General features: G+C 35.1%; 1 protein-coding gene across 1 annotated transcript in view; it reads right to left on the bottom strand.

The window, feature by feature from the left end:
• Positions 1 to 7983, bottom strand: part of LOC121736816 (LIM domain and actin-binding protein 1) — a 45919-nt gene extending 37936 nt beyond the window's left edge. Inside the window, exon 1 of the mRNA XM_042128225.1 lies at positions 7893 to 7983. Coding sequence (XP_041984159.1) covers positions 7893 to 7905 — 13 coding nt within the window. The 5' untranslated portion in view covers positions 7906 to 7983. The remainder of the gene's footprint in view (positions 1 to 7892) is intronic.
• Between the last annotated feature and the right edge of the window lie 7889 nt (positions 7984 to 15872).

Below are 15872 nucleotides of genomic sequence, written 5' to 3'. Positions count from 1 at the left end.
GATTGCAAAGGATTTAGAGTTAAATAGCTTTCAAAATTTCGCCTTATTTAATTGCCTTTACTTATAAACTTTAGCGTTACTAATAAAGTTTAGCGTTAATGGCAGAAAAAAACAGAAGAAAGTTGCCAAATCAACGTAAATCTAAAAAGCCAAGGATATCCGATGTATTATTTCTTCAAGCCCCATAAGAGCACCGGTGATCGCCACAACAATAGAATACAAAAGCATTTCCTGGAATCTGCGATCGAAGTATATTATTTTGCTTTATGGCTAAGGAGAAGTCACCCTGATTTTCTGGCACTGCCACAGAATACATATTAGTAACAAGCACTACGTCACAGAATATATAATAGTAGTACCAAACTACGGCTAAAATTTCTCTGGAGTAACAAAGCATTTCGTATTTTCTAAACAAGTATCCAATACTTTGTAAAGTTACGAGCCCCAAGTGTACATTCTTGTTACAAAACAGTATTTATCCGATGTAACCAGACGGTGGGGATAAATTTTCGATGTTTACGGGTATATTTGGACCGTGTGGGTGGCGTATGTGGAATTTCGCAAGTTCTCCCATTGATATACGGCCAATAACAGGAGCATTCACTTGAGTATTGGAGAAATTACTACCAGCTTCGATGCGTGGAATGCAAAATGGAATGAAACATTTTGTAACATGAAATCAGGTATTATGATACGAGTTCCTGCTCCAATTTAACAGAAATCCTTATTCCTAACAGAATGATGTGCTCACAGTCTACCTATAATAATTACCAGATGAATTGAATTTGTCGTCTCTTTTATCGAGAGGATTTTTTTTTTACTGAAGCCTATGACTAGGCGAAACTAAATACTGTTTGGATACATTCGTTACTCATTATTGCCATCTTTTACGGTGAAAAAAGTCTTGAATGGTAATTATTCATCGCCATTCAGATCACATACGATAGATTTGTAATCAATATGGCAACTTCCCTGGTTCCATGTATTGCATCTATTTGTCGTTTAAACATGGCCTTTAATTATTCAGACTGTGTACAATAATTGAATATTGATGTTGTATCAGACGGTAGTGTTGGTACCAGTTCGTAATTAGCCGAACACACGTTATACCCTGTTCATTTAATTAACATCGACTCAAAGTTTAATTAAAATAAAAAAGGTTACGTACATAATAGGTAAATGCCATTGTTACTCTCCAATTTTCACGGTTAATTTCACACCTCAAAAGAGGGTTCGGTTACGTCTCTCTGGAGAAATAAAATCTCAGAATAACATAAAACGCAAGTCAATGGCAAATTTTTCAAAGAGAGTCCCAATGAACCAGTGAGTTTTAGCACTCAACGAATATGACTGACAGACATTCCAGATTTTAAGACGGGAGTAACGGAACGCGGACACGGTCAAAGTTATTAAATGTCGTGCAAACCGTTTCTGAACAATTAATCGCCACAATTATTCCAATTTATTCGAAAGCGTGAAGTCTGGTTTGCATTCGTCTTTTTGCTCATCACTAGACTTGAGTCTCATGTAAATCATGATTAGATCACGTAATGCTATACCATTACAGGGAAAGAAAACAATTAAAGCGAACTTTGTTATAATTCATTTAATGGACAGTGAAATTGTTCGACCGTTCGTGTCAATATGGTCAATGATTACTGCCTAATAGTTAATTAAAATCCATAATTTAGATGGTAATATGCAAGTAATATCATGTTACCATAACCAAAGATGCAAATAAGAAATAGAAAGAACTATATGAACGGATCTAATTAACGAAATAAAAGATACTATACCCTCTTGGCCTCCAAATTTAAATTATGAAAGATTAATTATTATGTAATTTTCTGCTTATCTATTTATACGTGGGAGAGCCTTGCTTCGGCACGAATGGGCCGGCTCGACCGGAGAAATACCACGTTCTCACAGAAAACCGGCGTGAAACAGCGCTTGCGCTGTGTTTCGCCGAGTGAGTGAGTTTACCGGAGCGGAGGCCCAATCCCCTACCCTCCCCTATTCCCTTCCCATCCCTACCCTCCCCTATTACCCTATTCCCTCTTAAAAGGCCGGCAACGCACCTGCAGCTCTTCTGATGCCGCGAGTGTCCATGGGCGACGGAAGTTGCTTTCCATCAGGTGACCCGTTTGCTCGTTTGCTCCCTTATGAAAAAAAAATCCACGGCTGAGCAAATAGTAAATGCTTTAAATATCTTTAATATAATTTTGTACGCTTCGAAGTAAAAGAGTGCTCTCATTCTTTGGAAAGAGCTTTCAACAGTTCCAAAAGAATTGGGATTCTCCCTCTGACTTGAAATAGTGCTTTGCGAAATCAATCAGGACAGTCCCTTATTATCCAAATTACAGACAGAACTTCCAACAACAAGAGAATTGGGACACTCTCACTGATTTATATAGAACCAGATGACGCCCGCAATTCCGTTGCGCTAAAACATGTTTATCGCGCTGGAACCGTACATTTATCCAGAATAAAAAGTATCCTATGTCCTTTCCCGGGACTTAAAGTATCTCTATACCAAATTCAGTAAAATAGGCTCAGCGTTTTGGGCGTGAAGAGGTAACAGACAGATAGACAGACAGACACACTTTCTCGCATTACAATATTTGTATGGATAAACTTGCATTACAATCAAACGTATGTGTAAGGATGTTGATAAAATCGATAGCTCGCATCGCACCTCATCCGCGTTATATTTACACGGGAACCATGCCAAGTGCTCAGGTGAGACCGTTAGAATACCATTCCGGCACTCTTGATTTAGATAACTGGTGCACTTTGGTTTCGCGAATTGGTCTCACCTTTACGGAAATATTTGGGTGGAATATTGTCTGGATGGATAGCATAGCATACATGAAATATATTCAAATAGTGTACGTAGGTACCTACGCTTAGCACGGCCACCACCACCACCAAAGCTAAGCTGGATCAAGCGTAGCATTAGTCACGAGCGCAGTCAAGAAGACGTCAAAGGAAAAGAATACAATGTGACTCCAATGTCCTACTAATGGACAGCAGGTTTTTTTTCAAATAAAACATTCTTGCTCTCTGCGATGTTCAATTATCCAATCATTATTAGATTACCCATATACTAGAGGTGAATAAGGAACTTGGAGAAGCTTTTATACGAGGCATTTTGTTTCAGGTCGCGTATGTTTATTTTTACTAAAAGACAGCTGTTCGTCGTCTCAGCCAATGTAAACACGCAGTGAATTCCATATTTTTCATTTAGGAAAATTCTGCAATGGATTGGGACTGGTTTGGCCCAATTTATAATCATGAGATAGCCTTTAAGAGGATACACCAGGGGCTAGAGAAATGAAAAAAATAGTACGTGTAATATCTATAGCTCTCCCTTACCTCAAGCCTATACCGCAGAACGCGATAGAGACAACTGCAGAAAATCAACGATTCGTTGTCCCCTGATTCCTTCTCCAAAACTTAACCGATTTAAGTACTTTTTTCATTAATGATTAAAGAAAGGCTTGAGCTGTGTTCCTATTTTTTATTTTTTTTGTATAATCTAGCCAAATCTGTTTTCTGGATGTTTGAACACAGCGGAAAATCTGGCCATTTTTTTGGGTTTTTGAACGTTCATATCTTATTTAATAATTAAACTAGCTGTTTGACCGAGCTTTGCTCGGTATTCGATAAAACACGCATTAAATGACATTTTCTAAAAATGATTCCTAGCTAGATTGATTTATCGCCCCCGAAACCCCCTATATACTAAATTTCATGAAAATCATTGGAGCCGATTCCGAGATTCCAATTATATATATATATATATATATATATATATATATATATATATATAAGGTGCATTGGGGCAATCTCGTAAAGTTTTTGGAAGAGTGAGTATATTGTGTCATTGTTTCAAGTTTAGAAGACGAATTTGTATATATTGTTACCTATAACTGTAACATTTTAGTTACAATAAACATATTTCCATGTGAATTGTATATTTTTTAGTTCAAAAGTATTTACGGATTCTGATATAACTACCCCTTTAAAATATAACCCTATTTCTACTTTTCATGGGTAATTTCGAATACTCAAGGGGTAATTTCGAATAACAGCCGAAACACGACCTAATGTAATAATACATTTAAGGCACATATTTATTTTTATTCTATTTTACCCCATACAAAAACATTGTGCATACAAGCCATAGAAGACACCAAACTAAGTTTTGTACCGAAAAATTTTCGAAATTACCCCATCGGGGATGCAGATGTCCTCAACATTTGGAGCAAAGAAATAAATAGAATAAGAACAATAAAAAAGCCAACGAAAGTGGTAGCTAACAGAGATAGAACTATTAACCTATCAATATTCAGAAAATCAGCTGGTTAGGGGTGCGTTTTAGGGTTCCGTAGTCAACTAAGTTTTGTTGATTAGTGAACTAAAACGACTAAAACGGTACCCTAATAAGCTGCTTTTTTGTATAATGATAGGTTATTATAGTTATATAATTCAAGAGTAACCTTGTCCTACAAATAGAACAATCCATATTTTAGGACCATCAAATCGGAATATTATATTATGTTGCGCACCCCTGCAAAAGAGTATGAAAAAATTTTTGGGGAAATTTCGTTAACAAATTTACCCCACTGGGGTTATTTCGAATGTTTATTAAAAATCATAGCTAGAGCAACGTAACCTATTCTTAGGAAAGCAAAAAACGTCAAAGCTTCTTTAAAACAAGCAAAATATTACGTAACTTACCTAATTTCTGTGTAAAACAATACGGGGTAATTTCGATAATTTCGATAATCCCAAAAAAATCATAAAATTGCACTTGGCGCGAAAAAATGAACTTAGCGCACATACACTGCCGGCTGACGGCTCGAGGGAAAGGAAGTGGGGGAGGTGATTAAATTGGCGTCTCGGTTAATGTAGCCAGAGTTCAAAATTACTTTCTGTTTAGTAATTATTTGCCATTTTCGGAATATCCCCATTTTTTTTTTCTTCCGAAGTTACCCCAATGCACCTTATATATATATATATATATATATATATATATATATATATATATATATATATATATATATATATATATATATATATATATATATATATATATATATATATATATATATATATATATATATATATATATATATATATATATATACAAGAATTGCTCGTTTAAAGATATAAGATTATGAAAAAAAAGAAAACATAGGGACATTGTATTAGTGGCCGTAGACATTCAGGAAAAAAATTATAACTCTACTAGCATTAGCCAGGGAGGAAACAGGGGACAACGTTCGTATGGAAAAAAGGGCGGTGTGGATTCATCTTAAGAGTTGTTATAAATATAAGCGTTTCCGGGATGAAACCTAAAAATTATAGTAAGTACTACAGCTTGAGGCAACAATCTCTACTTTTTTGGGAATTTTGGGCTTTGATATTTGGGCGAAAGCATAATAGGTAATGGTTTTAGTTTTCCAGCATTAGGACATTATCTTAACTGCACAGTAAAAAGGTGTCAGCAACGATGTTTTTTTTTTGTTCCCCCGTACTTCATACAGGACCATGACTACTCTTTTTATTGATTACCTTTCATTAGTTAGTTATGTTATTTACTAATGCTAATACTAAAATATGTTTATGTTAATCTAAAATATATATAATATCTAAAATATGTGTACAACGATGTTTACAATATTCTTAACTGTAAAGCTCTAAGCTAAAGTATTTTAAGAATATAGAACATAATTTGCGCCAGGTAAGTGACAGTATATTAGGTTAATTCCGCATTTTCCTATAAGAGGATAAACATAATCGCATTGAATTTGAGTCGATGTCGTTTTATTTTCGTTCGTATTATATTGCTGTACAGTAAGCTTCTGTATAAAAAAATGTATTACTTTACTACAATAATTAGCAGCTTTTGTAGTGTTATAAATTAGAATAAAAAAGTTTGTCTACATTAATTGATCACAAATGTAACGATATTTTACAGTCTTACGATGGCATACTTTTAACTCTACCAAGAATTACCGAGACTATAATGAGCTGATGAGCTGCATTGTGATTATTTGTTTAGTTCATAATTATTTTATTGTCAAAAATTATTTATAATATGGGCTTCTTTGTCTGAAAATAAATTTTTTATTATTTATTTATTATTATAATACAGAGTACAGACTACAGACATACGTATAAGGGTCCCCGCAGACTTACAATTTAAAGTTGGCCGACTATCGTAAAAACCACAGAAATAGATCAAGATAGAAGCGCCATACGCTCGTGTTCATACAAATTGGAGCGGCATGGCGCTTCTATCTCGATCTATTTCTGTGTTTTGTACGATAGTCGGCCAACTTTAAATTGTAAGTCTGCGGTGACACTTAGAGTTTTTGAAAAGTAAAAGTTTGTCGCGGTCATGGAAGATGGAATACTCGAAATACAAGACACAGCAACTTAATGAAACATTAATTACTTAAATGTAATTAATTCAAAATTTTGACATAAGCCCCATACATTATCTGTCAAACTCTCCATTAAATTGAAGGTTAATCGTAATTAAATGTCTCTGAGTACGGCGGTAAGTTGTAATGTATGAGAAACATCAATAGTTATTTAAACTAACGGGACACAACAGGAAAACAATGACAACATTCGTTTCAAAATCAACACCATATTTTAATTTAGGGTTGTACGGTGTCACTGCACCATAGTAAAACGGTAATAAAATTTGATAGGAATCCATAAAAAACAGAAATACACATGCACGATTTTCTCACACGATAAGAGGTTAACATGTTGTAAAGATTTCGAGGAAGCAGATAATAAATTCACACATCATAGCAGAGCATTTAGTTTAAAGTTCATAGGCCTAACCGGGGTTTAGAGTTCGTCGAAGTGAAGCACACTCTTGAAATAAAAACGATCTTAAGACTATTGGATTTAGAGATGGGCAAAGATTACTATACAGATGGGCATTTACCAAAAACGTTCAAAATCATCGTTAGACAACCCATGTTGCAATTCAGAATATATTATGTCACAGTGGCGAAGCCTGGTTCTTTTTCAGAGGAAGCCAAGGCAGAGATTTGGGTGACGTTCTCCCAATAAAAGAGGGATCCTACACATCTAATGCTTGATATAAACATTTTAGAAAATTTTCCAAATCATCCCGAAAATCGGGGTAATAACGAAAATGGCAACACTAAAGCACCTGATGCGCGTGCGCAGTCGATCCTCTAATTTTAGCCATCGAAATGGTTATGTCACGACAATGCTCGTGCTAATATATCTGTTTCCTGGTTGCATTTCAGTTTATTTTGGACAGTAATGATCTGTCACTTAGAGTTACTTGCAGTTTATGTCATAAGGCATGATCGTACGCTTTGATTCTTCTCGCATTTAAGTGCTCAAAATGTGAAAATGTTTTATGCTCTCCAGATTTATTAAAGGTAGGTCCGTCGTTTTATTGCTCAGAAAATCAATTTGGGTCTTTTGGGTAAACGACTTTGATAAAGATCCATTTCTGCGGTAAAGATATAAGGATATCAATATTTAAGCAAAAACACAACTACAATTCTACGAGAAATAAATTGGATTGCCCATTTATGTCGGTGATAAAGTCGACGAATAGGAAGTGGGAACACCTGCGGTGGACAATGTTGCAGGTAACAGGTGGACAACGTGCCCATCCCGGACATCTGAATAGGCTGATAAAATACTGAAGATACAGATTTTAAATCGTTTCACAAGGCATGGGAATGTATTTACATTAGTTTAAATTACAATTATACAAATGAAGAAGGAAGATTGATAGAGTCTCAATTTTTTTCTGATTTCTGTCAACTTCGAAAATTTGGAAAAATCACATTTGTTCACTTACCATGCATTACTTCACTTACCATACTGTCTCATTTTTCTTCTTTCTAGCTTAACAGTTAACAACACGCTCAGAACTGACTCAGAGCAATCCAATAGCGACAACGCTATTACGCTAGTACACAAGTACTTCTTGGACACTTTTGCATCTATTAATTTGTATGTAATTTCTGTGCTTAATATACCTGCTGGTGACATCACATGCCACCCAAAATCATAATCTTTTAATAGAACTGGGAATTATCGTGCGCTTATTTTCGTCCATCCACTGTCGTCACACGGTGAGTAAGAGAGTAATTATTGTTTTGTAATCGATTGTACTTTATTGTCGACGCCATCTTTATAAATCTTGGCTTACGATTCGCAAGGGTGAACATTGAACCTTTGAGAGGCGATATTTTTTGTTAAACGCTCATTAATAACACCTGACTGAAATACATTTTGCGTAATTCATTGTGATTTGCTTACATTACTAATTGTTACTAATACTAATCTATCTAATATATATAAAACTCAAAGGTGACTGACTGATTGACATAGTGATCTATCAACGCACAGCCCAAACCACTGGACGGATCGAGCTGAAATTTGGTATGTAGGTAGATGTTATGGCGTAGGCATCCGCTAAGAAAGGATTTTGATAAATTCCAACCCCAAAGGGTTCAAATAGGGGATAAAAGTTTGTATATAATAATACTTCTTAACGCAAGCGAAGCCGCGGGCAAAAGCTCGTCTATATATATTAAACTCAAAGGTGACTGACTGACATGGTGATCTATCAACGCACAGCCCAAACCACTGGACCCATCGAGCTGAAATTTGGCATGCAGGTAGATGACATGACGTAGGCATCCGCTAAGAAAGGATTTTTAATAAATTCCAACCTCAAGGGGTTAAAATAGGGGGTGAAAGTTTGTATATAATAATACTTCTTAACGCGAGCGAAGCCGCGGGCATAAGCTCGTTGTTACTAAACTCTTAAGGAATATTTTTACTCAATCTTTTTTTAAACAGAAGGATACGCATAGGGGAGAAGAATGTAGAGCAGGATATGACATATCCATTGCCATTGTTACCTTGTAATTAAGCCTATCTATATAATTAAACTGTAAATGGCGTTCTACTTGGACAGGACCACACAAAGGCATATGTTATCAAAACAGACGTGCTGAATCACCAAACCCTGCGATGATTAAGTTTGACGACGCCAAAGTGTCCGCTCATTTACTTTTTCAAAGATTTGGGTTTCGAGTTTCGACGCATCGTTTGAAATGCGGTAAATTCCTAAAAGGTGAGCAAAAGTTAAATGAAGAATAGAACTCTCGCGAAGTCTCCTGTTGCTAAGGAAAGACTTTTCAGCAGAAAAAATATATGTATTTCGGAAACATCTCTTTTTCGCAGGCCATGCGTCTCTGTGTGTATCTACGTCTACCAACATATAAACACGATGATTAACGTGTGTCACGTTCTTTCTTCGGCCGGATGACTCTGATTTGGCACTCCGCACTCGTTCTCGTGAAAGAAAACTGCGATAAAACTGTTTCTAAAACAGAATTCGCAAATTATTTCCCTCAAAATAACCCATTATACAGGAATATGCTAATAAACAGCTCCCACGCCAATTTCTACGATGATCGGTTTCATTGAAACCAAACCAGCTTCCGAGCATGAGCGGATGAACTCGGGAATCGAACCCACGAGAACCAGGCTCTAAACAACTGGGCTGCGAAAGAAATGCTATTGCATAAAGACGATGCATGAAAATCTTAGAAAAACGCTTGTACCAGAATCATAATCCCAGACGACGCGGTCCGATTGTGGTGATAATGATGAATCAGATAATAAACAATGGTCTCCAGTAAAGCGCTTGTAACGTGAGCCTAACGGTACATTTTAATTCTCTGAACTCATAAATCATTTTAATTACATATAATTAAATGTACTGTCGATGTTGCCTTAATTTTACTGTGAACTGGACACTGATATAATCCTAACAGGATTAATATAGTTTGGACGTTAACCACAATTGGGACGAAAGGGGATTTTGGAACCACAAGTGGCAATTAAGGGGATTCCCCAAAAATCCACCCGTGGAAAACATAACCTCCTAATACTCGAAACCGGTAAGCAAGGAAAGGACTTTGTAGAAATAAGATAGTAAAATTTCTTTGGCTAAGACTTAAGATTGGCCTGATTTTTTAAGGAAGTAACAAAAGAGCTTTAAATAGTAAAAGAGCTGCCCTCACAAGAACAAGAAATACGGTCTCGATCGTGGGAATTTATTACAGTACATACAATTGTCAAAATTTGTTAGTTTTCACGATGAAAAGTATACTATGTCCTTTTCCAGAACTTAAAGTATCCTGTATCTCCATACCAGGCTTGAGCTTAAAGATGTAAGTTGTAACAGACTGACAAACTTTCGCATTTATAATATTAGTAAGTATGGATGAGTTTAAGATATCATACACCAAAATGGTCCACAGCAACAAGGAAAAGTGTCGTAAAGTCCGTTTAAATACACAAAACATAAAACACTGGATTGTATAGCAGTTTGCACCTAAACTTTAACGATAACCAAAACTATGTCATAACAGCATAAACAGGAAACTTGGGAAAATCGTGGAACATTCATCACCATTGTGAGAGGCGACCAATTTGTTTATTTTCGGACAAAATGAGTACAATTACGCCTTTTAAAGTGAAGAAGGTTTCAACATGGATTCCATAGAAACCGATTTGAGAATAAAATAACAAAGAATACTATGCATACGTTTTTTTTTACTGTTCAATAATCTAATCTGAAAGTTAATCGTATGATTTACGGTTTACTCTAACAACGTAGAGTATATCATAAGATTTATTTCTTTGCCATAATATTATCTTGGTAATTTTAGTAGAAATTCGATATTTTTTCGTCACTCCTTTTTCTTTAGTCCCACTATTAGGGTTTCGTAGCTAAAATAGCGAAAAAACGAAACCCTTACAGATTCGTCATGTCAGTCTGTCTATTCGTGCGTACGCCACAGCAATTTTCTTTCTGTTTTAACTCATTTATTATAACGGAAGCAAATTCTTTGAAGTGTTCGAAATACACCATAAGTTTTTGAAAATTTTAAATTAATATTGAATACCTTTAAAAAAAATATCAGTGTGACGTGATCAGTTTTGAAGCCACGCGCGCTACCTAAAAAACGCGCGGAGGCTTACTTTCAACGTTAAATTAAAATTATATAATAGAGATAGAATTCCGGGAGTTGGGATTTTTTTATGGAAATTTCTTCTTCTTTAAGAATATTTTTTTTAAATTTCTTAAATGTTAATAGTTTCGGAGTTTTTAACAAAAAACATAATACCTTTTTTTTTGCAACCTAATTTGCTTATAACTTTTGCAATTTTTTGTGTGCTAATACACGCTTCCGATACATTTTTCTAGACGTCTTCCCGAATCTAATGAGCTATCGCACGTATTTTTATGACCCTTATCTCTATATTTCGCCATTCTCAACTTATCGCTTAGACTGTTAAGCATTTTCTTCATACCGTACCTTATTTAATATATAAAATTCTCGTGTCACAGTTTTCGTTGCCATACTCCTCCGAAACGGCTTGACCGATTCTCATCAAAGAGAATATAATCACTACGTGGATTCTCATGAAATTTTGTGAGCATATTGAGTAGGTCTGAGAATCGGCCAACATCTATTTTTCATACCAAAAAATTATTTATATGGCAAAACAACGTTTGCCGGGACAGCTAGTAATATATATCCTACAAAATTCAAAGTGTGCTTCAAAGTTCATAGACGCTCAAGACAATTTATTAGTTTATATTGGTTAGTTACCAAATAGAATGAGGTCAGTAAACATAATTTAATATTGCTCGTATTGAATATTGACTCCTTATCTAATAGTGATAAAGCTATTTACAGGGTACTTGTAGAAAGTATGGTACATGGATTAATATGAACTTGCATTATTGGGGGCGAATTTCAATCATAAAGGATAGAAGAATCTTGAATAAAATTCATAATAATATTGTAAATGTGAAACTGTGTCTGTCTGTTTCTCACCTCTTTGCGCTTAAACTGCTGAACCGACTTTGATGAAATTTGGTATGGAGATAGTCCCAGGCAAGGGACTCTATTGCGTCAAAATCCATTTATCTCGCGGGAACCATACATTTTCTGTCCTAGAAAATGTACTTTGAGAACCGGGAAACGACATATTATTATGTCGTTTCCAGGTACTCAAAGTATCTCCATACCAAATTCCAGCAGAATCAATTTAGCGGTTGGGGCGGGCAGACAGGCAGACGCACTTTCGTATTTATAATATTAGTATGGATTATTGATTACTCAATAATGACAATTTTCACCTAAACTCATTTCCTGACAAGTTCTTAATTAAAATAAATTAAGTAGGCATTAAATATTTCTGAGAGAATAATTCATTTCTCTCCATTTGTATTTTGTATTGAAATAGCAACTAGCAAGGCCCTTCAAGAAATATTATTATTATTCTATCGAGATTCGTATTGTGCCAAATGGTGAATTATCATTAAATTGCATTCAGTAAATACTAAAGTCATGGTCGGCACGAGGCCATATTCTACCTACATTATATTACAGTCAATAGTCATATTATGTTTGCAGTGATTCATCATTTTAAACGTCAAAAATCTAAATTGCCCACGTACCAGCAACAGCCAGATTTTGCTCATTTCATAAAAGCTGAAAGTTTTTCTGTATAGTTGCTGGTCGTTCTTCTCTTTCTTTAGGGGTCGTATTATATATGACCCATAAGAGAGAGAATAACGACCAGCAACTATGGAGTGTCGGTCGCGGTTATTTTAGGAGGTATCCAGTTCTGAAAATCTACCTAACCTTCGATAAACTATAGATAAAGCACAAATTTTTATGTTATTTTCTTCAGGATAAATGTACCCAGCAAAATCGGTTCTAAGCGGCGGTTTGGGCATGAAAAGGTGACAGACAAACAGACACACTTTCACATATAATATTAATATAGGTTTCGATTTAGTACGATATTTTTCGGCGAGTCATAACAATCTAGCAAGGTTTTAACTGTCAAAACATATTTAGCTAATACTTCTGGGAACCGACGACTGTCTAGCTTAATAGTCTTAACTCTTAAGTCTTAACTGCCCTACTTCTTACTAATCGAGATTTATTTCTAAGACGCATTGAAAACGTTAAGGCGACGCCTTGATAATTTGGCTGAAGCGATATCGATTTTTCTCAGCAATGACTTAATGTGAGTTGAATGAAATTAAAGTTCATTGTCAGTATTCATCATGCCTTTGTCTTTGAATAACCCATTTTGTGTTTTAAAAGTTCACGATTGGTGAACTTTTAAAACACAAAATAATCAATCAAAAAGACCTCTTTAAAAAAAGGGATTCCTATTTTGCCAACGGAGGAGAGTGATTTAACCTTCCAAAATTTGCACATAAATTGGTTCAAGCATACACTTTAATTTGCCCATAGCTTATATGAAATGTATTTATGGTTTTTAAATTACGCGACAAAAACCATTTCATCGCTTACGCCCTTTCTATTTTTTGCTGTTCCATTGCTTGTTTTCTATGAGAGGCCGGGCCGGCAACACGGTTTTATACTTTAACGCGGCGTCACCTTAATACCAATTGAGTGTACTTATGCCACTGTCTATATGACGGGCCTGGGCCTCTATCATGAGCTCTTAAATCCATTCTTTTTACGTCCTTATCTGACTGTATAAGGACGTAAAGTGAATGGATTTAAGAGCTCATAATAGGGCCCCTGGAGTTTTTATGTGTGAACGCACTAATCCCACGAACTACTGAGCCGATTTTTGTGTAATTGGGCACAAATATAGAATAGACTATAGGGAAAGACATAGTATTTTTTTTTTTATTAAATAAGGGGGCAAACGTGCAAACGGGTCACCTGATGGTAAGCAACTGCCGTCGCCAATGGACACTCGCAACATCAGAAGAGATGCAGGTGCGTTGCCGGCCTTTTAAGAGGGAATACGCTCTTTTCTTGAAGGTTTGCAGGTCGTATCGGTCCGGAAATACTGCTGGTGACAGTATTTTCTTTCTTACGCCGGCAGAGCCGCGCGGAATGTCTGGTATAAGTTACACATACTATATATTTTATCAACTTTTGTAAAATAATATGGATTGTTCCCATGGGATACTGTATTAGTCAGATGCGGATCTTCTAGAACTTTATTCATATTTTGAAGTACAATATAAAGATCTGAGTCAACTTTACGTTTCACGAATCATAAACATAATTCTGGAATACATTACGCTTGGAGCCAAATATATTTGCCAAGTTTTGAATTTTGTTTACAAAGGTGAGTAGGTATATGTTTATTTTCAAGTAACTGATGTTAGTAAATCATTATGTGGGTCACTACACACTACCGTCATATCTATTCTTGCATTGAGTGTGCAATCTTTGTAATATTATCTTCTAAGGAACATCTATGAACTCTTGGGAGTGTCCGGGTAGTCACTTGCATAATATACTAATTCTCTTGCTAGAAAGCAACAAAAAAATAATACAGGATATTGTAAGTAAACATGAAGTTGTTGAGAACAAGTTGAGAACAATCTACAAGTTTTTTCTTTCAGGTGTCACAGAATAATAATAAATTATGACCAAGCCAGACAGAGTATTATGATACATAAAAATCATAATGTTTCTTCAAAACCAGTCAAATAAATATTTATGAAAAATCTTTATAAAATTGCAAGTTTCTAATAAATTTATCATTCATTTGTTTATGGTGACGCCGCGTTAGAGTAAAAAACCGCAAAAAGTGGAAAGGGTGTAAGCAACAAAATGGGTTTTGTCGCATAATTTAAAAACCATAAATACATATTTTCATATAAGCTATGGGCAAATTAAAGTGTTTGCTTGAACCAATTTATGTACAAATTTTGGAAGCTTAAATCACTCCTCTGTTGGCAAAATAGGAATCCCTTTTTTTACAGAGGTCTTTTTGATTGACTATTCTGTGTTATAAAAGTTGACCAATCGTGTTATGCTATGGGTAATTCAAAGACAAAGACATGATGAATACTGACAATGAACTTTAATTTCTTAGCTTTAGTCATTGCTGAGAAAAATCGATATTGCTACTGCCAAATTATCAAGGTGTCGCCTTAAGTATACATCTTCAATATTTCACTGACAAGTTAAGGTGCAGATAATGAACCATTACCGCATACCTTAAATTGCTACGATAAGATTAGGTTGTTGCTTTTAAAACATTTGAAATAAGCTTTTGTGTTGCAGTAAAAATAACAATGTTATCAGATAAATAAGTAATATGTTGAAGCTCCTATACACTTTTTTTCATCATCAATCATCAAAGAGGCTTTAACCCATCAAGCCCATCAAGTACGAGTACCGGTGATCACGACAACAATAGAATACAATAGTATTTCCGGGAATCCCCGATCGAAGGGTTAATTCACATAGTCTAATAAGATTTTATTTCGAAAACATCAGAAGTACAAGACCTAAAAGTTAGCCCAATTATTACAATAATAAATGAAAAAAATGCTGATGGTGTACTTGCTTTAATAAATTCTGAAGACTGTCAGAAATAAATGTTTATGTTAAATGAGATTTTAATAACTGTAGTGTACCTATGAAACTTTGTATGCGGCATTTAGAGAAAGTAGCAAAGTAAATAAAGTAATTATACTTTTACTGAGCTGGTGATAGATAATCTTACACCATTAGAAAATATAGTAAGTATCAGCAACAAAACTTTTTACATACATTCTATTGAGCTGTAAAAACAGTTTTACTTAGAATTAGACTAAAAAATTGCATAATAAGTAGGTAATTAGGCTAAGGTAAAACAAAAACTAATTTGAGGAGTAGCCCTCACCTACTGACATGTTTCAGCTGACTCATTTACGTGTGCAGAATCCCAGCTTTTTTCTATTTTAAGATTCTAAAAACATCGTACAAACG

The sequence above is a fragment of the Aricia agestis genome, chromosome 19 (assembly GCF_905147365.1).
Source record: "Aricia agestis chromosome 19, ilAriAges1.1, whole genome shotgun sequence".
NCBI lineage: Eukaryota > Metazoa > Arthropoda > Insecta > Lepidoptera > Lycaenidae > Aricia > Aricia agestis.
The sequence above is the reverse complement of the archived record's forward strand: the minus strand, read 5'-3'. Positions and strand labels throughout refer to the sequence as shown.